The sequence below is a fragment of the Halictus rubicundus genome, chromosome 2, assembly GCF_050948215.1.
Source record: "Halictus rubicundus isolate RS-2024b chromosome 2, iyHalRubi1_principal, whole genome shotgun sequence".
Taxonomy (NCBI): Eukaryota; Metazoa; Arthropoda; class Insecta; order Hymenoptera; family Halictidae; genus Halictus; species Halictus rubicundus.
In genome coordinates, this window is record NC_135150.1 from 25,913,902 (window position 1) to 25,939,474 (window position 25,573).

General features: G+C 38.3%; 4 protein-coding genes across 10 annotated transcripts; 2 read left to right on the forward strand and 2 right to left on the reverse strand.

Moving 5' to 3' along the window:
* Positions 1-2,090: 2,090 nt before the first annotated feature.
* On the forward strand, positions 2,091-3,878 carry LOC143365755 (uncharacterized). The gene is given in 1 exon segment (XM_076806226.1): positions 2,091-3,878. A coding segment is annotated over 1 exon segment (1,035 nt). The 5' UTR covers positions 2,091-2,746; the 3' UTR covers positions 3,782-3,878.
* A 22-nt stretch (positions 3,879-3,900) lies between these two features.
* LOC143365758 (potassium/sodium hyperpolarization-activated cyclic nucleotide-gated channel 1) lies at positions 3,901-9,419 on the reverse strand. Its single transcript, XM_076806236.1, has 9 exons — positions 8,981-9,419; positions 8,151-8,389; positions 7,838-8,053; positions 7,583-7,745; positions 7,383-7,516; positions 6,959-7,146; positions 6,670-6,875; positions 6,384-6,593; positions 3,901-4,423 (listed from the first exon to the last, which is right to left on the reverse strand). The coding sequence occupies exons 1-9, from the start codon at positions 9,029-9,031 to the stop codon at positions 4,112-4,114; spliced, it is 1,719 nt and encodes a 572-aa protein (XP_076662351.1). The 5' UTR covers positions 9,032-9,419; the 3' UTR covers positions 3,901-4,111.
* A 240-nt stretch (positions 9,420-9,659) lies between these two features.
* Positions 9,660-16,157, forward strand: LOC143365756 (uncharacterized). The gene is made up of 6 exons (XM_076806227.1): positions 9,660-9,864; positions 10,152-10,427; positions 10,507-11,517; positions 11,843-12,232; positions 12,315-12,458; positions 12,711-16,157. Exons 1-6 carry the CDS (start codon positions 9,790-9,792, stop codon positions 12,942-12,944), a joined length of 2,130 nt encoding a protein of 709 aa, XP_076662342.1. The 5' UTR covers positions 9,660-9,789; the 3' UTR covers positions 12,945-16,157.
* On the reverse strand, positions 14,665-25,560 carry LOC143365757 (heat shock factor protein). 7 transcript variants are annotated; one of them, XM_076806230.1, is made up of 12 exons: positions 25,236-25,560; positions 24,530-24,638; positions 24,323-24,447; positions 23,929-24,261; positions 23,767-23,849; positions 23,504-23,692; positions 22,845-22,907; positions 21,229-21,792; positions 20,291-20,396; positions 20,073-20,175; positions 19,748-19,992; positions 14,665-15,380 (listed from the first exon to the last, which is right to left on the reverse strand). In XM_076806230.1, the coding sequence occupies exons 1-11, from the start codon at positions 25,338-25,340 to the stop codon at positions 19,763-19,765; spliced, it is 2,010 nt and encodes a 669-aa protein (XP_076662345.1). In that variant the 5' UTR covers positions 25,341-25,560; the 3' UTR covers positions 14,665-15,380; positions 19,748-19,762. The 7 variants fall into 7 exon arrangements, with proteins under 7 accessions (XP_076662345.1, XP_076662344.1, XP_076662348.1 ...); XM_076806229.1 differs by having other exon boundaries at positions 14,665-16,816; positions 25,236-25,559; XM_076806233.1 differs by lacking the exon at positions 14,665-15,380 and adding an exon at positions 16,886-19,057 and having other exon boundaries at positions 21,241-21,792.
* Positions 25,561-25,573: the final 13 nt, after the last annotated feature.

The window sequence follows — 25,573 nt, forward strand, 5'->3', positions numbered from 1 at the left end:
CAGCGTAAACTCCGATTTACATTTAGGTTTTTCTTTATCGCGAGCGAACTGTGACCTCGAGCAGATTAATTTGTACGAATGCGAAACGAAACGCGTTTGTCGGAGACTGTGACGATTGATCGGGACTCTGTGGAATGTAGAAGACTAATCAGGACGCTGCTATTAGTTGCGTGCTACTGCCACGTGTTTCCCGAACCGGATGAAAACGACGCTCTCTCTCTCTCTCTCTCTCTTCTGTTGCCTCGAGAGTCAAGGCTTTTTGAGTGGTAGGGGAATGGCATTGCTCCAACGAAACCTTGCAAGTTCGTCGATACACTATAAATAATATGTAACAGTGATTCGTGGAATCAGCGAAACGATGACGTACACAGTTCTATCCGACAAAGCAGAAAGATCTCCTTTGTATCGTTCGACAAGTTCAAGAATCGACGAAGACGACGAAGAAACGTGTGCAACCGAGCGTACATCCTATCGAGAATGCTGCAAAGACTTTTGTCGCTGGTACCGCGAGAAACTTGCTCGCAGAAGCATTCTGCGAAGAATCGTGTAGCATCGAATTCGTGGTACCGCGTGCAGGATATCCCAAACGAGTTCCGCTGTACTTTCCCGCAGTCGTCAATGACTCCGGGCACGTTTTGACCGACACACGGCTTGGTTCTCGGTTGTGACGCGATTGCGCAACCATACTGGGAGCCGCAAACTGCATACGGACGTTTCCTGCCTGCGAATCTCTGTTTGGGGAATCACGGTTAGCCTCTTCCTCTTTATTTCTATTTTCGTTTCTTGTACGAGGAAACGAGAATCGCGCGAGGCGTGCACCGTGAATCACCGGTGGAAAAAACATTGTTCCTCGGGCTCGATCGATGCGACGATACAACGCAACGGTATCACACCGCGACATCTTGAAGAACCTCTACGACCTCGAGGAACATTGGGACAAGACCGTAGCTCTCTATGTACAGTAAGGAGCAAAACCGAACACACATACGACATTTTAACGAAAGTAATTTTTTATTCAATATTTCCATGTAGAATACAAAAGAAACAAAATACTTGGTATTATCTACAATCTTTTGGCTTTAGAAAACAAACGGAACATTTGTGATATTGTTATTATTTCTTTCGTGTAGTCGGTTTTGCACCGCAACTGATTTTGACTAAACATTTCAGATTTTCGTACACTTAATACTTCGTCCATGAACCTTTAACCTTGGTAGTTGCCTGAATACGTTTAGGCATACTTAATACTACATTTTCGCAATATTCTGGCGTAATAGAATACCACTGCTCCTGCACTTTTTGCCACAAATCAGTTATCGTTGTTGGGGGAGCACTATATTGATTCTGTAACTTCATTTTTCAGTATGCCCAGACATTTTCAATCGGGTTTATGTCTGGACTTTGAGCAGGCCATTCCACGGTTTGAAATGGTTGAGTTTGCAGCGAATTCTTTACGCTCTTCAGAACAATGCCCAGGAGCGTTGTCATGTTGGAATACGACATCACACTCTGGTACCGGGATATTTTCAATTGTTTCCAGTAAATTTTTTTCCAAGATATCCTTATACGTATACTGGTTCACCGTACGCCGTAATTCACCCCCACACCATAAGTGAACCACCACCAAATTTTATTGTTTGCTCCACATGACGCTGTAAAAGAGGTTCGCCTTGCTTCTTCCAACACCAAGAACGTTCATCCGATGAAATTCGATTGATTTTAGATTCGTCGGAAGAAATTACTTTTTTCCATTGCTCTATATTCCAGCTTAAATATTTTCTTGCAAAGCTCGGACGGCCCTTGACATTCTTTTTTGATAGAGCAGGTTTTTTGTTTCTTCTCAATTGCTGTAAAATTGGCTTCTTTTAATGCCGTTCGAGCCGTCCACCTACTAATCTTCTTTTCAACATCGCTTTCGAATAACTTTGCAGCCATTGTTGCCGTCGTTGTAATTTCTGAAGTAACGTATCTCGTCAATCTTCTCTTCTCCTGACAAGATAATCATTTTGGACGGCCTCCAAAAGATGCAGGGACTTTACTACAGTATTTTTTCCGTATCTTGTGTACAACTCCCTGGCCGACGACAAATTTTCTAGCAATTACTCGCGTTGATAAACCCGATTTTAATTGGAAAATGATATTATTCTTCATATCTTTAGATAACGGCTTCATCATGTTATATTGATGCGCGTTGACGCACGAACAACGATAAACTAATAACTACCGCACTCCTGGTCGCGATGGACTACCAAATTGTTTACAAAATCTGTGCTCACAGTTCCTAATCCCGAGAATCTTCGTGCGGTGCAAAGCCGACTACACGAAAAAAAAAAATTGTATGAAGCGAAACAATAATAATATCACAAACGTTAGGTTTGTTTTGAACAGCCAAAAGATTGTAGATAATACCAAGTATTTTGTTTCTTTTGTATTCTACATGGAAATATTGAATAAAAAATTATCTTTGTTAAAATGTCGTATGCGCGTTCAGTTTTGCTCCTGTATGACTATACGTATACGTAGGATTACGGTATCGAACTAGCCCGTCGTCAAGTAAACAACCGTTCCCGTTAACCGAGATCAGAGAGACAGACGGAATTCCCGCAGTTGCGCTCGAAACGCGTACAGTGGTCGAACTAGCTCCGCGCGAAGTTGTTCGGCACCGTCGACCTTGAACGGCCGTTGAACTCGTTTTCGCGAACCAGTCGAATCCATGGAACGATTAATATGAAAGAATCCTGAGACCATGAAGACTCAGAAGTGCTGCGCCCATTGTCCAGGGAAGCTGGTAACTTCGTCGAGGGTCAACGAGCTTCACGAATGCTGCCAGGCCAAGTATATCACCGGGAACCTGAAAATACCTTCTCTAACCGAACACGTTCCGGACTGTCCGAAGAGGAGAGAGAAAGATCCTGAAGAGGAGTCGGCGGTAGGGATCGATGATCGACGACCGTCTTGCTACGAGCACTTCGCTTTGGCGAAAAAATTGCACGCGGAGAACTTGGAGCATCAGCCTCTGCCGGACAAGGTCGACGACCTTGTGTTCAAGAACACCGGCCCGGGGAGGTCCTGACGACGTTCGAGCGGAAGACGCAACCGCGGAGATCGCGCGAGCGGATCGGCCAAAGGGTACGGGCCGGTCTTGGGTTGCAAGGAGCCGAAGACGAAGATGGACTTGGCGATCTGTTGGGAGACCCCGATAGATCCTGTCTACGAACCTGCCAGACCCAGCCACGTCGACGGCTCGGAGGGTGGACTGGCTCCAGCCATCTTCGCGTTGGTTCACCGGACCCCGAGCTCGACGAGCTCTCTTCGAGTCGTCGCCGAAAACGACGAGCCTCGCGAGAAGAGCCGCAGTCGTTCGGAGAGCAGAGGAGAGGAAGGAAGACGTTGCTGCGATTGTCTCTGCGACAGACTCGACCGGGTCAGTATATCGAAACGGAAGGAGGAAGAGGAACGAAGACCACAGCCCCGAAGAGCTGGTTTCAGAAAGTGCGTCGCCTGCCAGCCGAGAAATTTCGACGACGACCCTAGGCTGATCAAGTCGGCCGTGGGTCTGGCTCTGGGCATCGAAAAGGGGGAAGATCAGAGGAAGAAAGCTACGGTGCCAAGACCCAGGACTCCTTTCGCCAAACGGTCCTTCCGCATCGACACCTTGGCTCCTCCGTTCAGCGTTGTGAACGGATCTAGAGGCGCCGATTACCCGGAACACTGGAGACTCATGTCGGTTTATCAACAATCTTACCGGAACCCGCAGAAACGGAGAAACTATCGTTGTTAGTTACTGTTGTTGTTGCAATATGTTAGGTGTTAGATCGAACAATAAACACACTAGACTCTAGGCTCTAGAGACGCGTCTCCTCCCCCTCCTTTACAGACGAGCGAACAGAATATTCATTTCCGGAAGATAGAAAAGCATCGACGAAACGAGAAAGTGACCTAGCATGGTGAGGATGCTGTTAATCGCTCGCTACTATGAATTATCACTCAATCTAATAATATTGTATTGTCTAGGATTAAGGTAGAAGCTAGAATAAACAAGAACTAGGAAACAGTTGCAAACTAGTGCAGCGATGGCCACGAGGAACGACTCGAAGACAGTGTTCGTCCGTTATTCGTTGTTCGGAACGTTGACAGGTCGTCGATTGCGCTTGATGCTGCTTATGTTGATGTATTGAAGCCTGGTCTTGCTGTCCAGATTGCAGGCCTCTTCCAGACCCGGGGTTCCCTCCAGGTTCTCGAGGGCGACGTTTTGTAAACGGTTCAACAGATCCGGATATCGGGATATGTGCCGGCGGAAGTCGTCGCGTTCCAACACGCAGATCTCGCAGGTCTCCACCGCTATCACCGTAGCTATCCTCAGTTCGCTTTCCATCACCAACGCGATCTCCCCGAAGTAGCTTCCGTCCTCCAGATGGCAGACCTTCCGGTATCGGTAATCGAACGCATACAAAATAATTTTGGAGTAGCTGTATGTACAGAGTGCGGCGCAAATTAGTCCCCACGATTTTTCAGCCCCTTCGGGTGGTCGGACAAAAAAGCGTTTCGTACCAAAGTTAATCATTATTTACAAGAAATTGCAATATTTTAAATTTCAAAAAAAAAAAGAATCGATTTTCAACAAAAACAAATCAAGGTCGCTGTGATATCTTTTAATGGAACTGGGTATTTTCAACTTCGTAATATTGTAGGCGACGTCGAAACGAATTCAACGACCTGCTATACGATGACTTTCAGATGACCTTGGAGGATAATATCGCCACGAACCCATTGCCAGAATATTTGAAATATTTCGACGGTACGTAATAGCAACGCATTTAGAGGTAAACAAATGAACGTAAACATTGCGAATGCTCATTTCCACAACTGTGGTCCGTTTGTGTCGCAAGATCTGTTAGTTCATTACCTGAAATTGTGAGATACGTTATAACAATGAACCGGTACGCTAATAGTGAAAAGATAAATATGTTAAAAATATTTCAGGAGTGCTGAGGAAATGCTCGACAGGCTGCAATGTTATATGCGGAACAATATCCGGATGTAAATCATCCATGTCCGAAAACATTTCGTAATGTTGAACGTTATTTACGTGTCAATGGGAAATTTCAAGATAGAAAGCATCGTAGTCATCGCAAATGTGTAACAAATGATAATAACGCTGTAACATTGTTAGCTTGTTTTGAAGTAAATCCACATACTTCTACTCGTGCAATCGCTGCAGAAACAGGCATATCAGATGGGAGTGTGAGAAGAATTTTAAAAGATAACAAATATCATCCGTACAAATTTACGTTAGTGCAACATTTACGCATATCTGATGGTCCCCGACGTTTAGAATTTATTGCTTGGTTAGTTTGCCAATACGAAGAAGATTGTCACATACTAGACAAAATATTATTGTCCGACCAGTCCAAGTTTACAAATAATGGTATCTTTAATCGACATAAACGGCATGTTTGGGCAACAAATAATCCGCTTGTGACCTCTGAACGTAATTTACAAGTGCACATTAGTATAAATTATGTGGTGTGGAATAATAAACGGCTGCCTAATCGGACCATATTTTTACGATGGAATATTAACAGCACATCGATACATAGATTTTTTGCGATATGAACTTCCAACATTGTTGCAAGAGTCCCCGGAAAACATCAAAGAAGATATGTATTTCCAACACGATGGCTGCCCAGACCTGTTTTTGGGGATCAGTGGATAATATGGAAAATCTTAAAGAACGCATAATTCAAGCGTGTAGAAATGTAAAAAGAAGTTCTCTAATGGAAGCTACACATAAGACTTTGTTACAAAGAGCAGAACTTTCCGTTACACAAGACGGGATGCAGTTCGAAAATTTAATTTAATTATTAATTAATTACACGTACACGTTTAACATTTGTGTTTTCGATGTGGCTCTGTATAAATTTGGTTTTTTGTGAGTTAAGTTCTGAAGCAATGTTTACGTTCATTTGTTTACCTCTAAATGCGAGGCGTTGCTATTACGTACCGTCGAAATATTTCAAATATTCTGGCAATTGATTCATGGCGATATTATCCTTCAAGGTCATCTGAAAGTCATTGTATAGCAGGTCGTTGAATTCGTTTCGGCGTCGCCTACAATATTATGAAGTTAGAAATACCCAGTTCCATTAAAAGATATGTCAGCGACCTCGATTTTTTTTGTTGAAAATCGATCTGTTTTTAATTTAAAAAATTGCAATTTTTTGTCAGCTAAATACTGATTAACTTTGGTACGAAACACTTTTCTGTCCGACCACCCGAAGGGGCTGAAAAATCGTGGGGACTAATTTGCGCCGCTAATATGGCCTGCTCGGTGAATTCGCGTCCAAAAAGGAAGCGAAACGAAATCGCTATAATAACGTTACTTCTTTTCCCGTAGCAGTGTAGACCGCCACCGTGCCGGAAGTGATGAAATAGAGGGACTCGCCGCGCGTGCCTGCCTTAACGACCTTATCGCCGCTCATATAGATCTCCGATCGCACCGAGCCGGTCAACAGGGCGACCACTCTCTCGGGCAGATTCTTGAATAGTTTCACCTTGCTGACCAGCCTCATATAATTATGCAAAATCAGCTCCTGAAAGCGGCGGCCCAGTTTGTAACGGTGGATCCGAGATTAGAAATGATTGGAGAATGTAGGAAATCTAGTGCACCTTCCTCAGGTAAGGCGACACCTCCTCTATAATCTTTTTATTCCTTTCGAAGCGTTTCTTGTTTCGGTACATGTAGTATACCAGCAAACGACGTTGCAGAGCCTGCGGGAGCTCCTTGTATCGCATGTATTCTTGTAACTGTTGTATAATCTTCAGGTGGCGCTTGATCGTTATGTGGAACGTCGTCAGCAAATGCGAGAATTGGGCTACGGGACGATTACTGTTATACAAGATATTGTAAACCGTAAATACGGCCGAAACCGTATCCGTATAACCGAGTTGAGCTCACTTATCGAGAACACGAAACCAATAAACCCGAGAATAGTCAGGAACAAGTTCAATATCATATCTTCCGGTGTCTTCATGTCCAGATAATGCGCGGAACGAACCAACGCGGTGATGGCGCGATTCAAGCACACAAGATACATCTCCGTCTTGGTTTCCTTACTCCGAAAATACGCTGAATTGATCCAAGATCTGAAAAAGCAGACTATCACTTGTAATACCAGCTAGATGTCGCATACAGTACCCTCCCGGTAACACTCTCCAACACCTATTAGGCGACTCCCAATAGATTTGCATGTGCTTTACAGTAGACCCTCCTACAACGCGGAGTAAAAATATTGTAATTTTGAGTTTCTTATAACATGGTACGAATTAATCGCGTTGTAGGAGAGTTGACTGTACATCGTTGACTTGATAGTGATACCGACTTGCTGCTCAAAGTGCCCAGATGATCCACGCTAATGGGAACGTAGTACTGGAAGCAAGCGGCCCAATGTACACCCAACACGACGATCAAGGCTGTTTCCAGGATCTTAAACGATTGATAGCTCAAACGGTACACCTGGAACCGAGTGTTATCATGATTTGTGAGCTGTCGATTCGACACCGTCTACAACGCTAAACTAACACCATAGAGTCGACGGGAGTAGACGATCACGTTGCGGATTCGTAAGAACTTCATCATGTTCAGAGTGGTACAGTACCACATCCACCGAGGTTCAATCAATTTCACGAAGCTTATCGGTAGACTAGTCATTATGTCGATTAGGAAATATTTCTTGAGATATTTCCTGCGCACAAACGAGGTTGTCTCTTAATTGTGTTTTGATTCTCGCGACGGCCTTGGCATCGAAATTTTCGCTCGGTGGAAAGGTGAACGTACATTGCTACTATCTTGGGCTCCAGGACTATAACTTTCGTCCGATAGTCGTAGTAGCCCGTGAAGAACCATAGCATAATGTCACACCAGAATACACTGTTTATCGAATCGATGATGATGCCCCAGTTATCGTGTTCCGGGAAGTAAAAACAGATCGACACCGGAGTGACCAGCAGAGCCACCACCGTGAACATCACCATGAACAGTTCCCAAAAGATGCTGCAAAAGATAGTGCAATAGGATGCTACTAAACGCAATACTTCGGGAAAATTGGATACACCTGATTTATACGATAGTTCGGGAAAATTGGATACACCTGAACGAACTGAATGGATGAATCATGTAGGGATGGGATTTCACGTGTCTCGAGATCTCGTAATTCACCGCGGTCGTGCTTTTTAAGCTCCAGTGGGTCAAGTGATGTTCCCGCGATAAAATTCGTTGGCGCAAGAACCACCGTGCTAATTTCGCTCGAAGCGTGTCGCCCTTTATCACTGTTTCCACGAGGTCTTCTTCTTTCGGCTGTTCGCAAACATGTTCGAGCACCGGTGAACGCTGTATCGAGCAAAAACGGGAAATTTTCGATTATTTTGAAATTTTTTTAACGTAGGAATGCCTGTAGAATAACTGATACGGAACAGAAACATTTTGCAGTGCATTTTTAGTTTCTTTTTAACGCTAAACCTACCAACGCGCAGTCAAATGACCGTTTTTGAAATTTCGTTTAGAGTTTCTTGTATACAACGTTACTGTATCGCCATGTATTGACTTTTCCTATAATATACATACTCACAACTTTCTTTATTGTTTACTTTCCGAAAAAATTTCATAGCACGTCTTTCTATTTTAAGATACATATCTTTTTTTTGAAGCGGTCATTTTACGGTAGGATTAGGTATACATGAAATGTCGGTAGGTTTAGTGTTAATCAGATATCGTGATTCGGGAAAAGAGTTACCGATATGCTCCTATCTAGAGTAGGGTATTAAATTAAGCCACTGGATAGAATTCTCAACTTTATTGCTTACGATTAAAAATAAAACGGAAATCATAATTGATTCTATCGATCAATCAAACTAGCCGTTAATTACCGATTACATAAATATCAATTGTCAATCATCAATCCAACTTTATTGCGAGACTCACTTCGACGTTTGGCGCCTCTGAAAAATGAGGCACGTATGCCATTAAATCCATGGTTTTTAAATCGTGTGTTCGATGAATTAATTCTCAACGACGCAAATAATTCGCTTGTAGTACGTAGAAATGTGAGTAGACCTTGAAAGAAAAAAATTAAGAAAATCGACTATCGCGAAACATTATAAGTAAACGCGCTTCAATCAATTGTTTTTAAATCCGATACATAATACTCGTTTCGGTCGAGAATGCTATCTTTTTATTTTTGCTGACTCAACGATATTATGTAATAAATCATTATTCAGCAAAGGATTCGTTCGATTCATTGTACATATATCGAACAACTTCTCGTAGGTTTTAATTGACGTGATGACGTGATTCGCGTAAAAACAGCTGTAAGTGGCACAGCTGATGATTCGTCATGGGGAATTTCGCATTTTTCTGTCTTCTGACGTTCTAACCTCAAATTTGTCCCGCCTTTGAAAATATAGTCTTTCACTTGTAACCGATGTTGCTTGACACTGATAAATATGTAATTTTTAGCTAAAATTGCCAAGTGTGGGTAAATAGTTGTGGATAAATACCGATGTAACAGTTCTGTTTTCATGAATAACTACTAGTTAGGTTTTTAAAAATAACTAGTTAGTTACTTTTTCCCCGTCACTACAGCTACAGCTACAGCTGTACAGCTGAGCGATGTTCTGAATGTCGCCTAAACGTTTCACGCTAACCCACGGATTTTTAATCCGTACTTCCTGCTGTCGACGCTTACGAGATTAACGAATCATTCCACGACGCTATTTTATCACGTTCATGCTATGCCGATAACGTCCGATAATAACGCTTGTGTGCGAAACATGACAGATTTTGAAAGTATTCAGTTGCCCGTAGACGTAAGTTTTTCTTATTTACGTATGTTGCGTTTTTATTATTCTACAATATATTTTTCTCGAATCGTTCCATTATTTTGATCTACCTACTCCTGTTCTACGGACGGGAATTGTTGCACAAAGACTCGATACCTTAACCTAACAATAATATATTTATCTCATAAGATAGAGAATGACATGATAATGCACGACTCGACTTGCATTTAGCTTATCTGTGTTAAATGATCTTCTGTCTTGATCGTGTCATTTGTTGCCATCATTTTTTGTTAATGGTATGACGTTGCTTTCAGACGATTATACACATATTGTCGTATCTGTCTACATCCGACAGGAAGTCAGCGAGACTAGTATGTCATGCTTGGAGAGAAGCATCGCTCGCCATGAAATTTGTGGATCAAGAGGCGCTAGTCCTTGGTCGACCTCCCGCGGATAATCTAAGTCAAGTAATGGAAGTACTCCAGCAATCTACACGACCATTTTATCACTTTGTTTTTAGAGAAGTGGAGTTGAGGAGGAGTATGCCGGTGTGGGATCATTACGGACCTCATATGAAAAGTCTTGTATTGGTACGAAGCATTATTCTTATCGATTATCGTCAGGACAGAATTCTTTTATAATTCTGTCCATTTTGTTTCTTTGTTTTAGGTGTGCTGTGATCTAAGCGAGAAGATGCTTGTACAAATTCTGAAATGCTGTAGTTCTTTAAAAGTACTACGTATAAATGCCTGCAGAGAATGCCTGATGTCCGGGAAACTTTTGGAGGACGAAAACGACATAAAAGAGCTCTCGGAGACGTTGAAAAGTCTGCGAGAACTTAGTCTCGATTACAATAGATTTTTAAGCGATCTTTTATTTGCTAGATTAACTTCTTGTTGCTCAAACGTGGAGTCTTTGAATCTTACGGGTTGCCAGATGTCTTTCCACAGCGGATTATACAAAAAGTTTTACCCTCAAAACTGTATACCGCTACCACAAGCGTCGAGCTTTGTTCTGACTTTCCTGAATACGTTGCACTATCTAAAACGACAAGCGCACCGATTGAAGCATTTGAATTTTGGGTACACTCTGATCGATGGAACCGCCTTGACTACTTTGGCAGCTTTGGAGGGTTTGAGACTGGAGTCGTTGATGTTGCAAGGCTGCTATCACTTAACTATCGAAGGCATCCGAGGTCTTACTCAACATCAAACATGCCTGAAAGTCCTTGACATTAGTTTCTGCGTGAGAATCACCGACGCCAGCTTGCTTTGTATTTGCAAGAATCTACCGAAGCTAGAAACGTTCAAGATAAAAAGGTGTCGCGCGATCACCGATAACGGAGTACAGTACATTCGGCTACTGAAGAATTTGAAAGAACTCGACATCTCGGAGATCGAACAACTTACCGGGGACTGCATAACTCGTGGACTTTGTTCGAGTCGCCATACTGACGACAAACTCGAAGAGAACATTGAATTGGCGAACGTAAATCATAGATCTACCGGTGAGGACTATGACGAGGGAAAGACTGTACAGAAGAAGAACATGCAGATACTCTCTGCGAACGCGTTGCACCTACAGGAAGAATCGATCGAGTGCATAACCAGGTCGTTCCCTAATTTGAGAGTACTTGAGCTCAGTTATTGCTTTAGCGGTGTTACAGATAGAACCATACAGGTGTGTGTGACCATTCGTTTGTTTTATGTCTTTTATACTTTATTTAAGCGGACTAAGCGGCCCCTTCTTTTTTGATAACAAGTTTATGAGAGTTTTCTAACTTCTATTTCTAACTTGAGTTTGAGGGCCCCAACATTCTCACCGTTTGGGGCCTTCATTTGACTTGAGCCGCCACTGTATACTAGTATACAAAATATGTTCCTCCGAATTTGAAAGAATGAGATTTGACGCTGATTGTTTTCCTATACTTTCAGAAGTTACTAAAATAGTATTTTGGCACCAGCGGTGCCGTGCATGCATATTAAACTAAGTTTATCTTTTGCAGATGATATTTAAGGAGCTTGTACATTTGGAAACATTAAAAATAAGCCATTGCGATAAGGTCAGTGACGCCGGCTTGACGGGTATGGGCGCCGGTAGCAACGAATGCGTCGAAAACATACAGGTTGTATATAAGCCAGAATTTGCAGAAACCAGATTAAGAATTAGCCTACGGTCGAGGGCCGAAGAGGAGATAGTACGCGACGCGGATCGAAAGCGAGAAGTGATGAAACTCTGCGAAAAGGAGGACATCAAATCCGTGTTTTCGTTGAACAGGCTGAAACACCTTCGAGAACTAGACCTTTCCGGCTGCAATAGAATCACCGATGTCAGTCTGAAGCATGCATTTGCATTCCCAGAATTGAAAATCTTAAACCTGAGCCAGTGCCAGCAGGTAGCTAGAAATGTCAATTCAGTCAAGATTACTTAGTTCAGTATATTAATATTTCCTCCAACCGAATGACACTTTGTTACAGGTGACACACGTAGGATTAGATTATTTATCCAGGAACAACCCAGCAATCGAAGACCTGAACCTGAATCAGTGTCACAATATATCGGATATTGGAATATTGTATCTGGTACAGCGGCTACACAGATTGAAACGTCTTCTCATACAGGTGACAGAGTGTATAAAACTTTAACGAACAAATGACTTTTTCAAGTTTATAATCAGTTTCTCAAGGAGAGAATGTTTTGCAGTAAGGTGACCTGGAATCGATCTTGAACTCTAAAATGAATAAATATCTCGTATCACGCGACTACACCGAATGTTTTATGTTATTTTGAAGTTGAAGGTCGACTCAAGGTCATCGTACTGTAGGTCGTCGAACGTGTTCCGCATCTCTAATAAGGAACTGTTGAATTTACAGGCGTGCTCGCAACTGACAAATCGTACCCTCGACTCTATTAAACTGTACTGCAAGAGTCTTCATTATTTGGACACTCGTTATTGTCGCGGGATGACAGTGGCAGGGCTCGAAAGTTTGACGCACCTGTACGTCGATTGTAACAAACACATGGAGGATCTTGATATTGTCTCGGCTGGGAACGAGGTACTTCCACCACCAGCACCGCCTTTGCCGTCGCTACCTTCCTTACCATAGAGACGACTTCAATATCTGCTTTCGCATTTCAAAGACAGGGTAAGAGAAAACTGAAACGAAGTATTATTTAACGAAAGTTACAAATCTAGAATATTTCAGGATGGATAGTACAATTAAGCAGGAGTTGATAAATGTGCGTAGCATGACGTTTTGTACCGTCCATCCAGAAACCGCGTACTTATGTATGTATACATATATTCGCCGATCGAAAGATATTGAAAAAGATTTCTATTCCCGTGGAAAAGGATTTCAGCTCGAATATTATTCATAACTAGAATCGATATTTTATAATTATTATCGAATCGTGCAAAGCAAGCCAGTTTTTTCACACTTTTCAACTTTGAACGTTAATAATAATAAGAATAATAATGTTTAACGGTTATACACAAAGCAATTGTATATAGGGTTGTATAAATGAAGAATCGTGCGGTCGAGAATATTTATGTGAAAATGTTTATAATTGCGTGTGAAAAAGGATAAGCAGATAATGAAAATGCGTATTATGTCAAGTATTTGGCAACGATTATGACGCTTTAATAGAGAGATATTTATATAATAACATTAATTGAAACTTGTGTAATTTAAACAAGTATTTATTTATTACCGATAATATACAAACTAAAAGGTAATTTTCATGTATGTGTTTATAAAGCGTCGGGTGATAATGTGATTTTGATTGTGTGCAATAAGTGAGCCAAAAAATTACTTAAGTAACAAAAAAAAACACATAACTAATAAGATCTAATCGATAAGAATGTTACAAATTATTTTTCAATTTTCGGACGAGTTCCTTTCGCGTCCGGTGTTACACTTTAAATTAATATTGATACTATCGTAATACCATTCTATAACGTATCTCTATATAATTTTCAACTTTACGTGTGTGTTAAAAATCCATAGCTTTGAAAATGTTATATGTACTTACAATGCAGATGTCGTACAAAATTAAAAGAGTTTGCTTAAACTAAAAATGATTGAACGAGACAACTCCGCTTCTATTATATGTTTAAAAATAGCTGGAATAACTTCTGTTAAGGATGCTTTTCGGAGCAGATGAAAGAAACAATTGAACGAGATCTTTAACTAAAGATTAATTCCACGAGACATAGTACAAAGCAGCACGAGCAGTCGTTGCAATTAGAGTTAGACTTCGAATATTTTTGCTGCCACTCGAATCAACATGAACTTAATAAATTTTCATACATAGCGTAAGATCCACTTTTTGAAAGCTTATAAAATAAATTACATACTACAACATTCGAGATACCATAGTTGAAACGAATAGCTTGTCTCGACAAATTGTTGAAAAGAACGTTCTCGCAAGTTGGTGATGTATAGTCGTTAAGACACGTATTATGGTATATACTTAATTATTTTAGTCGTGCGAGATTCGAGTACTTTTCAATAATCAATTGTAATATTCTGTGGCTGCAAGGGAAAACGCTGCTTGTCACAATTTCAAAAAATTTAAGTTTATGCATTAATTGAGCTTTATAATATAGCAACAAAATACTACTAGTACAAAGAATTATTGATCACAAGTTTAAACGGTAATATCTCGAAAGTGAAAGTACATGAGATGCGGCGTTTTTCGTTACAACCACAGATATAAAGCTCTATTTATCGAACTGTATATGTACCATTGTACAGAATGTTGTTCATGTGATATATCGAGGAAAAATTGTTGATATCAGGATGTACAGTTACAGCCAGAATAATGTTATGTAAACAATTTCTAAATTTTATTTAAAAACAAACAAGTTTTAACATTGTTTTGAATGGTAGTTAAAAGTCTATTTGTGTCGAATAAAGTAATTTCCATGAAGATTGCAGTATCAAGGATACACCGTTATACTCTCGTTAATCGATCGTTTCTCTTTGAATGTATTGTATTTATCGTGACAGTATTTGTTGTTATTAGAAGGAAGAGTAAAGTCAATTTTCCATTCGTGATACAGTAAAGTAAGCGTGTATATGTATATCGATTTGTCCAAGGTGGATTTGTAGGCGAATAAAGCGAACAGACGGTGAACGTTTATCAATATTTCTGTTCCCCTCCGGTGTACACCGATGCTCGCACACACGACCTAAACGGGCTTGTTTAATTCTATTTTAATCGGTATTTGTTTATAATTAGTAGCAAAACACACAAATTCATAAAGAATAGCCGACGAATCATCGTTCGTTCATCACCCATTAGAACCTATCTTTTTGTACAAAATGTTTAATGTATCACAAAATCTGATACCTACAAGCAGTGTAGTATCAACTATACTTTTGCACAGGATACACATTCTATTGATTTTACTTGGCCTCAATTTTTAGACAAATTGATCTACGAATGAAGGAATCGCTCTACACTCACAGAAATCATTGTTCAGTTGCAACGTAACTTATGTGTAACATCTAGTTGGTAATTAGAAACATTCAAGATATCTCAAATGATACAGTTTCATTTTTGATATAGTTGAAAAATATATATGTATATATATATATATATTCTATAGAAGATCAGTAACAATATTTTTTTCACGTTTTACAGCCATTTAGAACAAAAAGAAGTCGTCTGTGATCTATGTTATATCGTTGAGTTTAAATCTTCTAACAAACACTTAATAAGTAAGCGATAAAGTTGAAGTTAATGCATAAAAAAGTAATCTGATCTAACTCTGAACTAAATTTACAAAACTATAAAATATACTGAGATTGACTTCGAAATGTAAAAGAACTAAAATACATACATAAGAAATGTATGGTTGACACTTCACTGTATATGGAATTCCGTAACATATACAAAGGTTTCTATGAATTCGTAATGTAATATAATATACGCCTCTCAGTTGTCTGTTAATTGTTGATAAGTATGCATACTATATAATAATCTGATTCTGTTATCTCATGATACACAGAAACACAAATGGTCAACTTGTATATTTTAAAGGTCCAAGGCTAAGATTTCAGTGTTGAACGTAATATATTCGTTTCATTCGGTGCAACAAAATATCTTATGATTATTATGAAAAATAGTTAGATACTCTAAACATTTAGCACTATCAATATTGGTACACTACGTCAGTTGCTTATGTATATGCATCTACTTACAGAATTTACGTAAATAGATAAGCGTACAAAGGTATTAGAAAGAAACAGTAATGTACATCGTTCGAGGAATGCGAAATCAAACCAGTGGATCTGCTAATAGAAATGTTTAAAGAAAGGGACACTGAAATCTTATCTTGTTATCACGTTTTCTTAGTTAAACCTTGTACCACAGCAAAGTAATTATTATGAAAAGTATAATGACACGTTAAACAAATATTTGAACACGCTGTTCTCTCTGTCCCCCTTATATACGTATATATATATATACGTATCGCACCGTACTTTATTTACTTTCTAACAGTATGTTCTGGACACACACTATGTAAAAAATGTTAATTCTTTTCTGCCAGCGGATATTCATAGAAAACATCCTATGTGGACTCATTATCGATACGTGAATTATTCGCGTGATTATATACAAATCAGTGAAAGCAGGGAATCGTTCCCCCTTTAGTTGCATATAGATATAATGCATTCGCTCATATTAGTACACGCTATTTTGCAGCAACAGTTTTGAGAATGAGTTTAGCGTCACTAGTCACACGTGACAAACGTGACAACGTACAATCTCGGTTCGATAGAATTCTTCTTCCTGAAGAGATTCTTAAGCCAACCACTGTGCGTGCCTCGACTCTTTCCTTTTCTGTCTTTCTTTCTTTTTGTTCGCGTTCTAAACTTGTCACAGTGCTCATATCACTCATATTCATTCTTAATTAAATCGAAGGCATTGCCAACGAAGTAATTAAAAATCCAGCAGTCTTCCTCCAAGGCTAAAATAAAAAAACAATTATATAGATGCGTGAATTATCAAGCAGAGCGTGATAAGTAACGTTGCTCGGTTTTATTTTTTTATGGCGGAGAGCTTTCTTGCAAGACTCTTTGTTCACTTGATTTCCCACAAAAAGAAAAAGTCAGATTATTGTTTTAATGGCGAATGAGATCCGTCCGTGGATTTTAATTAATTCTTTTTTCGAGGATAGCTCTATGTATAAACGGATTTACTTGATGATGAACGATAACGGTTCAGTTGATAATTGACGGGAATAAATTGTACAATCGATCACGTCGCTTCGAAAAGCAAAATCTATAATGTATCACTTTCATGTACATTCTTTTTTGTAATCTGAGAGAGAGAGTCTTTAAACATGGCTTTCAACATTCTCGAGTTTTTCATCCCGACTCGCACGAAATACCTTTAAAAAAGTATATGTTCGTACTTTTTGACAGTGACTGTACAGTTTAGGATTTCGTCAAGTTGTGGACCAAATGCTTAGATAAATACACTAGACTTATCTACTACCCCTGGCAAAAAGTACTTGATCGGTCAAGCTAAAGGTTAACTAGAAAATTATTGAATTCAACATAGAAAATTCCGTTCTCGTTCAGAGTACGTAAACAGAATGATATCAGTCGTTTTTATAGAAACAAAATATTAATGTAAAAATGAAAATTCTTATTTATTTACAGTATACAAAATTAAACAATTCAACATTAACTCGAGGAAACACTTAGTCGTTGTTTTCTTTAAACTATTAAAAAAGTTCCAACACATTGGTTACGTGCTACTTAGATTGTACTTTTTTCTGTTTGTTTTCAAATAATTTGTACAATACTTTTTGTTTGAGCAAATCATTTCTACTTATGGTGACAGGGTTTATAGTTTTGTTTGAACACTTTCTACCGGGGGTAGCATGTGAACTAAAACAGGTTTACACATTTATTTCTGCGGTCTTTGAATCACGCGTTCTTATCATTCGGTTTCCAGAGACATAGCAAACGCATTATAAATTGTCTTGAACAATCCGCAGAAAACAAAACATATTAAGTATATTTTGGCAGATGTTTCCTGACACAGGAAAATAAGGTACGTGTTCTCGCATGCTGTACGCTTTTACTTAATATGCTTTCCACATTCCTGCATTCCTTAATCGAATTTCAATAATGATAATAAATTACTTACACTTAACACAATCGTAACGGTTTCAATGAAACAAAATTTTAATACGTTTTTACAATATTGAGACAAGAGTGATATATGTATGTATCCACGATATATACCATTGTGTACATGCGCGCGTGTGTATGTTGGTGCATGTATATGTGTGTGTGTATGTATTAATAAATAAAAAGAAAAATAAATAGTTTTATGAATAGACAATGGCTTTACAATGAGTCGACGTTCACAGATGTACGAATGTCTGTGTGTTCATCTTATGAAAAAACGTCTTGCGCACATATTTCTTTCTTTTTCATATAAAAATACAAACTGACGCGTTAGCGTTTCTTCTTTTTATACTTATACAAATCCTTGATCTACTCCTACTACTTGGTCTTCTTATTGAGAGTACGGTACAAAAAATACGAATTTCGTATATACTTTTTTAAGTTATTCACGTATAGGACCTAAGCGATCGAACTCAAATCCTCGTAAATAATGAGATCATCAGAGATTATGGTTGACCATAAGCACACAATTGTTACTCAACCGAGACATGCGTATAACAATTACTAGACTGTTCACACGTCATCAAAAGAAGTGGAAACTTTAGATAAACTTTTACAGTGAACAAATTGTACGCAGTTGTAGGAACTTTAATGTTGGACCGTATGATTAACAAAAACATTCTTAGGCACCGTTTCCAGTTGTCGATTACTATAATAGAATGTGATTGCGAGTGCCTATCGATAACAAGTACTGTGTGATGATAATAAAACGAATCACAAACAAACAACGATTTATATCGGTTCATAGCAGCAAATCCAAAGGATTTTATGCGCTGGTTTCTTTTGATCATTTTCTCGGTATATCCTCCGCAAATGGACCGCATAGATTCAGAGACACCGCATTCTCTCCTCCGGTATAGGGTACAGTTTTGTCGACAAGCTCGTTGCTTATTTGGTCATCGAAATACACACCGGACAGAGAAAGAAAGAGAGCATGTTCGTGATGATCCGTCGAGTAATAAAACATACTGAAACCAAAGTATCGCACGCAACAGTGTGATCTGAACCTGCAAAAAAATCTATCCTAAGACAATTTCTTTTTGTTGAAAGGAGGCTGGATTCTCAGCGAAAAACAATCTTCGTGAGATTATTTAAGTTCGTCAACGATGTTGCATTAACTAACCATTTAATATCAAAAATTATTAAACGTTAATAACTTGACCCGACAATGTAAAGGCAACGCTTATCAATCTGTGCTAGATTCTATCTAAAGATAAATATTGGTACCTTTCCTGTTATCTGCCTTCCACTTTTGTCAGACTTATGCCAATTATGCGTATACGTAACATGAAGGTCACGACACTCTAGTGCGACTATTGCGTGACGGTAACAAAAATACACATATGTACTCGTTTAAAAAATATCTGTGACCCAAAAATCTCGAAAAATATGACCTTGAGAAAATTTCTTTTTTTTTTCTTACCACAATGTTTGCCCCTTCAAAACTTATCATGATTTCCTCTGATGTGTTATTCTATTATCAGTCATGATAAACATGAAAAACAAAACATGAGTCATGGAAAACATCCTAATAATATATATTAGTACATACATTACATGTTACACTATGTAATCGGAAAATAGTAACAGGCAAATAACAGAGAAGATTCCCATATTGTTACTCCATATAGTTATTTAATGTAAAGAGTTCGAACACTTCACTTCTAGTCTAGCCGAATGGAAATAAAGTGACTCACCATTGGAGTAAGAGTTTATGATGAAGTGTCAACATCGTGTGTTAAAGATTCGAGTAGCGAAGCTTTGTTATCTTCCAATTCTAAAGGATCTGTAGAGTAAAGACTGTTTGTCGTTACGTCGCATGCTGTACTGGTTGCAGGTGATGTGGCATCCAAGAACATGTCGTCGTCAAAATCCAGCAAGTTTTGCGCTGGATTGTACGTCATAAGTTCTCCTCCGACTGTTCCGTTAACATTATCTACAACTGCAACACGAACATGCCTTTTGTAAAAGGAAGCGAAGTTATTTACTGCTCATATGAAGAATAATAGTTGAAGATATTACGGTTAGCATGGTCGTCGTCATCTTTCTCTGAATGTGGGTTCAATTCTGGATTAACGGGCAAACTGAATGACATTGGATCATCTGCTCCAAACAACTGTAAATACTGTAACTTTTATTATAGGATACAAAAATAAGAACTCTTAAAGAATAGAAAACTATTTAAGAAATTGCTAGAATGACTAGAAATGAAAGTCCCAGTAGAAAAATAGATTACTTACACCGAGAAGCGTGTTTGCATCAATACTGTAACCTTCACCACGTAGGATATCACGTAGATTGTCCAAATCTGTCTGCATTGATTCCAGATGATTATCCATATCCTCCCTATAGACAATTGTTTAAGATGGATCAAATATGCATAACAAAACTACAATTTCGCACAAGTTTATCCATATTTAAATGGATAAACAAGGGAAACGTCGAAAAGCCTTTTCCTGAAAAGTACAATCTTTCTATTTGGTCAAACGATAGCGCAAGCAGTCTTCTGTAATGTATTTATTCAGTTTTGAAGAATACTATTTCTGATTACTGCTCGTGCGATCATTTCATTGGAGAAGTTTCTGTGCACAAAAGATAGTTTCGATTAAAAATATTATATGTTACCTTGTTTCGAAGATACACGAAACAAATTTCATGCTGGAGAGACGGCAAACTTTAACATATACAGATAAAAAATCTGATTGATAATTTCATTAGTCCAACAAAAGATTGTTCTCAACAAAATTAATTTGATAGGTTTTGTTTTTTCTTTAATTAGAAATAGAAATTGAATACTAAGTTTTCTTAAACGAAATTGTAAGATTGTCAAATAGCTATGAAGCACTCAAGATATGAGTGACACGAAAATCTTTAAAGGATGTAAAAAAACGTTATCAAAGAAATACTGGTTTGCATTGTCTTGCACAAGATACATAGCAAGATTTAAGACCAAAGACGAACAGTTAGAAGCTCCTATTAAAAAACCGTCTCACGTTATTGTTAGTAGGGTGTATACACCATTAAATTAAAATTAATTCATGATTGTTCGAATATGTTAAAAAAGATATAAATATTAGTTGGCTCCCACCTCTATGTCTTTTGATTAAGAATTTCCACTAAAGGTAAAGGAAATTCATTGGACACAACTTTATTTAGCCATGGTCTGTGTTGAACTTACATTGATCCTAACCTGTAAGCAGCATCAGACGTGCCAGAGATATTCACGCAGCTCAAAGATAAATGATTACTTATGCCTGCTCCATTGGAGTTGACATTCTCTTTTTCCAGAGATTTCTCGGCACCGTTCACGCGTGCAATTCTCTGGTCGTCATGCTTGGCGATTTCATCAATGTTATTCAGCTGATCGAATGTATTATCGGTTCCACTAGTTTTTAAATTTCCATTGTTGTCGCCGTACTCTATCAGCTCGTCATTCTCAATGTCCTCATTCTCGTTGCTCCGTATGTTCTCCTCGTTAATCATTTCCGGTACTATCAGAATGTCCTGCAGTTTCACCAAATTCGAGGCATTTTCCTGAACATCTTCCTCAATGTCCCCGGCTGTTTCCAGATCGAATTCAGATTCTGCATCGGTTCCTTTGTTCATATTAGCTGCCATAGCTGCGAGTTTCGAACTGCGTACAGTCGCGATAGGCACTGGCTTAGGTACCAATTTATTTTCCAGTATAGTGATGGTCATCGGTGATTCTTCAAGTGACATTTCAAGCATATGTGTTTCTTCCCTAAAATATTGAAACAAGATGTGTTGCCATTCTTCGTCATCTTCGGTTAGATTGTTGTAGCCATAATCTGCTTTTTAATAGGCCTTATTTACTTCAAAAGGTGTAATTTTGCATTTCAGTGATTCTTGACTACTATTCTCATCGATGGAAGTATTGCAAGAGCATACACAGAAATATTTGAAGCATAATAGAAAAACATGCTCTCTAAATGTACAGTGAAATTACAACTGTTACAATGCTATTCAGCCTGTAATAAATAGTAATAAAAAATCTGTATGCACAAGCTATATAAACAAGGAGGAGAAAGTATTCTTACGATAAAGTAGTGCACATATGTATGTCAAATAAGTACAAACAGGCTGAAGGACATTCAAGAATATTGTTCAACTCTATTTCGACAAAACTGTCTCTACTTGTACTCTTTAGTTTTTAGATAATTGAAACGAAAGGATTGAACATTCAAAAAATTATTTGCCACATATCAGCTAAACGACATGACTCCAAATGATGATCTAGATTCAATATTAAGGAAACATTCCATGTAATGCAAAAATTGAACTCTAATATTCCATGCATATATAGATGAAAAATAAAAACAAAATATTAAAAAGATGGTGCGACATTAATACTGCACTAATACTTAATATATTCTATTCAGAGGCATAGGTAAGACGTAAATCATAAGATATCGGCAATGATGCAAATAACAATGATACAGAGCAACTCAACCAAGGATTAACAAGAATTCTCTCATGAACACAAAATTTTAGAAACCATCTTTTTGTTTACGCTTTAATTTTGTTCGTAGAATTTTATCGACATAACAGAATTAGACCTGCAAATATTTGAAAAGCAACTACTGCAAGTTGAAAAAGAGTAGCTACCTAAGAGAAAATCATCTCGGTATATTCTAAGAGAAATATTATCGCAATGTTGCTGAACGTTCATGCAAAATAATAGAACCAAACAAAATTGCGATACTGCTCAATGTAAATTTCTAGAAAAGAAAAAAGAACACCAACACCAAATGACAACAAGAGAAAAATGTTAACCTCGGTTCCTCTCCATTCTTCGTTGATGGGATCAAAATTTTGACGGGCACCTTGTTTTTCCTCCTGGTAATATTTAAATTGTGGTGATATGAGTGTCACTGGGAACTAGTTAAAGTTACGAGCGATATGAAATAGTTTTATTCATGAGAATTCTCTGCTTTCTGCTTTGAATAAGTATAATCCGTAGGTAGTTCTGCCACAAAATGGTATAAAACACCAACAATTTATGCCCCTGTGTCTTCCATAGAGGTACATAAAGCAAAATTTTTCATTGAATTTGGTTAATTATGCAACATTTCATGCACGGAAAGTATATCGGTACAAACAGAGAAAAATTTGTTACAATTTGATTCTTCTACCGCTTTTTGAATTTCAATGAAAGATAAGCACAAATGAAAACGTAAAAATGTTATTGAACCGAGTGGTAAATGTTGAAATTTTGTTGTGTTCACTGTGCAAAACTCCATCATGTTAAAATATCAAAATTGAAAGATTGTACATGACTCAGTTGTATACATATAATATACGCTATATTATATATATCTATATTCAATTATACATACATATATATCTACATACAAACATATATACATATATGTAATATCTGTATAGGTATATATGTAGATATCTATACGTATATATTGCTTAGCTTAACTTACTTTTTTTTACCCTTACATCCACGTTTCTTCAATCGGGCATCAATCTCTTGCGGATCGACCAGTATGTCATCTTGCAACTGCATGGAATCTTCAACTAAGTGAACAGTTTCCATATTGCCTTCGTCTATTATCGACGCAGACTTATGTTCTGGGCTTTGTATAGCTGGATTTGCATCTCCTTCTAGCATCCTGAAGAGGGAAAATTCATATGTAACTTAAACGTTCTGTAAAATGTTCCATATTACAATATTGTGTCAACATACTCTGCAACAATATAATCTGAATCTAAATCTGGGTCAGATGCATCGAGCTCATGAATTACAGGCCCTGTAGGCGATGCCTGTGCCTAAAAAAAGAAAGAAAGAAATATTAACACAGGAGATACACGAATATGGCTTATAATTACTAGAAATATATGTTTCTACCTTCGACAACTTGCTCTGTTTACGTTGACGGTTCGAGTCATCTATCATCAATGGATATCTCCTTTTAACAGAGATACCTCCGCTCCTCGATGGTTGTACCAAAGTGACTAAGAAATGTATGAGTTTATTCACAATTTGCTGTTGTTTCAGATGCTTTTGCCTGAGCATTGCTAGCTCCCTCCACAATGCTTCGTTCTCTCTCTTCATGGCCCCAAGTCTGGAGTCTAAATGTTCTTGGCGACCCCTCATGCTTCTGACTTCTGTCAGCATTTTATTCATTAATTCTGGTTTGATAGGTGTAAGCGCTGGGTCTTGTCCTTTACTCGATGCAATCTGAACAAATTGCAATAAAACATTGAAAAATTAACAAACAGAATATCAGGAAATTACCTACTTTTCTTTTAATGTGTTCTACAAGATACGGGTGTCCTTTGCAAAAAAACTGATGCGCAAACTCCATTTCGTCTCTGTCGCATTTTAAACCACCCAATTCTACAGAGACCTTCTTGTGAAAACCATCTGAAATAAATAAACGAGAATTTCAGAAAATATGAAAAGAAATGTTCATAACGACAGTGGAGATCTGTTTGTAGCTACTTACACATATTTAACTGACGAACAAAGCTGGCCATATTATTGTGTTTATAATAATGTGGCAATAATTCTCTGGCAAATTGTGCCTGGTTTCTAATGAAAAAACTTCTTCCATTCTGAAAATAAGCAACAATCTATGCATAACGAAAAAACCAATTGGAATTGCATCAGTGTTCAATGCTACCGCTTGTTCGATTAAATCTAGTTCACAAAAAGGATAAAATTATATGGTTAAAAACAGAAACTTTGCAACAAACGATTGTTATCTAATAATTGTATAAAATTTCACATTCATTGGTCCTCTACGTGAAAGATGATTCGCACGTGAAAGAGTTATTAAAGATTTCTTAAAAATGATAAGAAAGGCACCAGGAGAATTGATAGTTGTCAAAATAATATAATTTATTATATACGTGTGTATATGTATGCATATACATGTATGTATATACATATGATGGCGCAACTACATAAGTACAGAATAAATTACACCGACAGTGTACATGCAAAATATAGGTTGTGTACGTAAAAATGTGTACCGCGGGGGTCAACGTTTCTCATACGTTTCCGTCGGTTACTTAAGCGATGTTAACATTGTACAGGAACCTATTCTGATCGTAGAAGATACAAATGAATCGGTGACTAGTTCGACTTTTCACACACCGAGTGCTTGCAACGTAAAGGCACTTAGAAGGAACAACAAAATAAGTACTCACGGGTGACCAACAAATAAGGTCGTCGGTTTCGGGATCCTCGACCAGCTTCCAGAGCTTGGCAAGAAACGCCGGCACGGTAGTACCTAATTCTGGGATCGTGTGCATCGTGGGGTCAAAAATTTCCTTCGGTCTGCGATAATTCCTCGGCTTTTTTCACGAATAGATCACAAGAAAAATCTTCACATCTCACGACAATGGCTGATCGCTGACGATGTTATTCTGCTAGTAGCATTGACAGGTGGGGGGAGGCGGGGAATGGTTTTAATGGGCGATATGTGAGCTTTCCATTTCGAGTAACGATGTAACCATCGTCAGCGCAGGGCATCCGCCATTGGTCC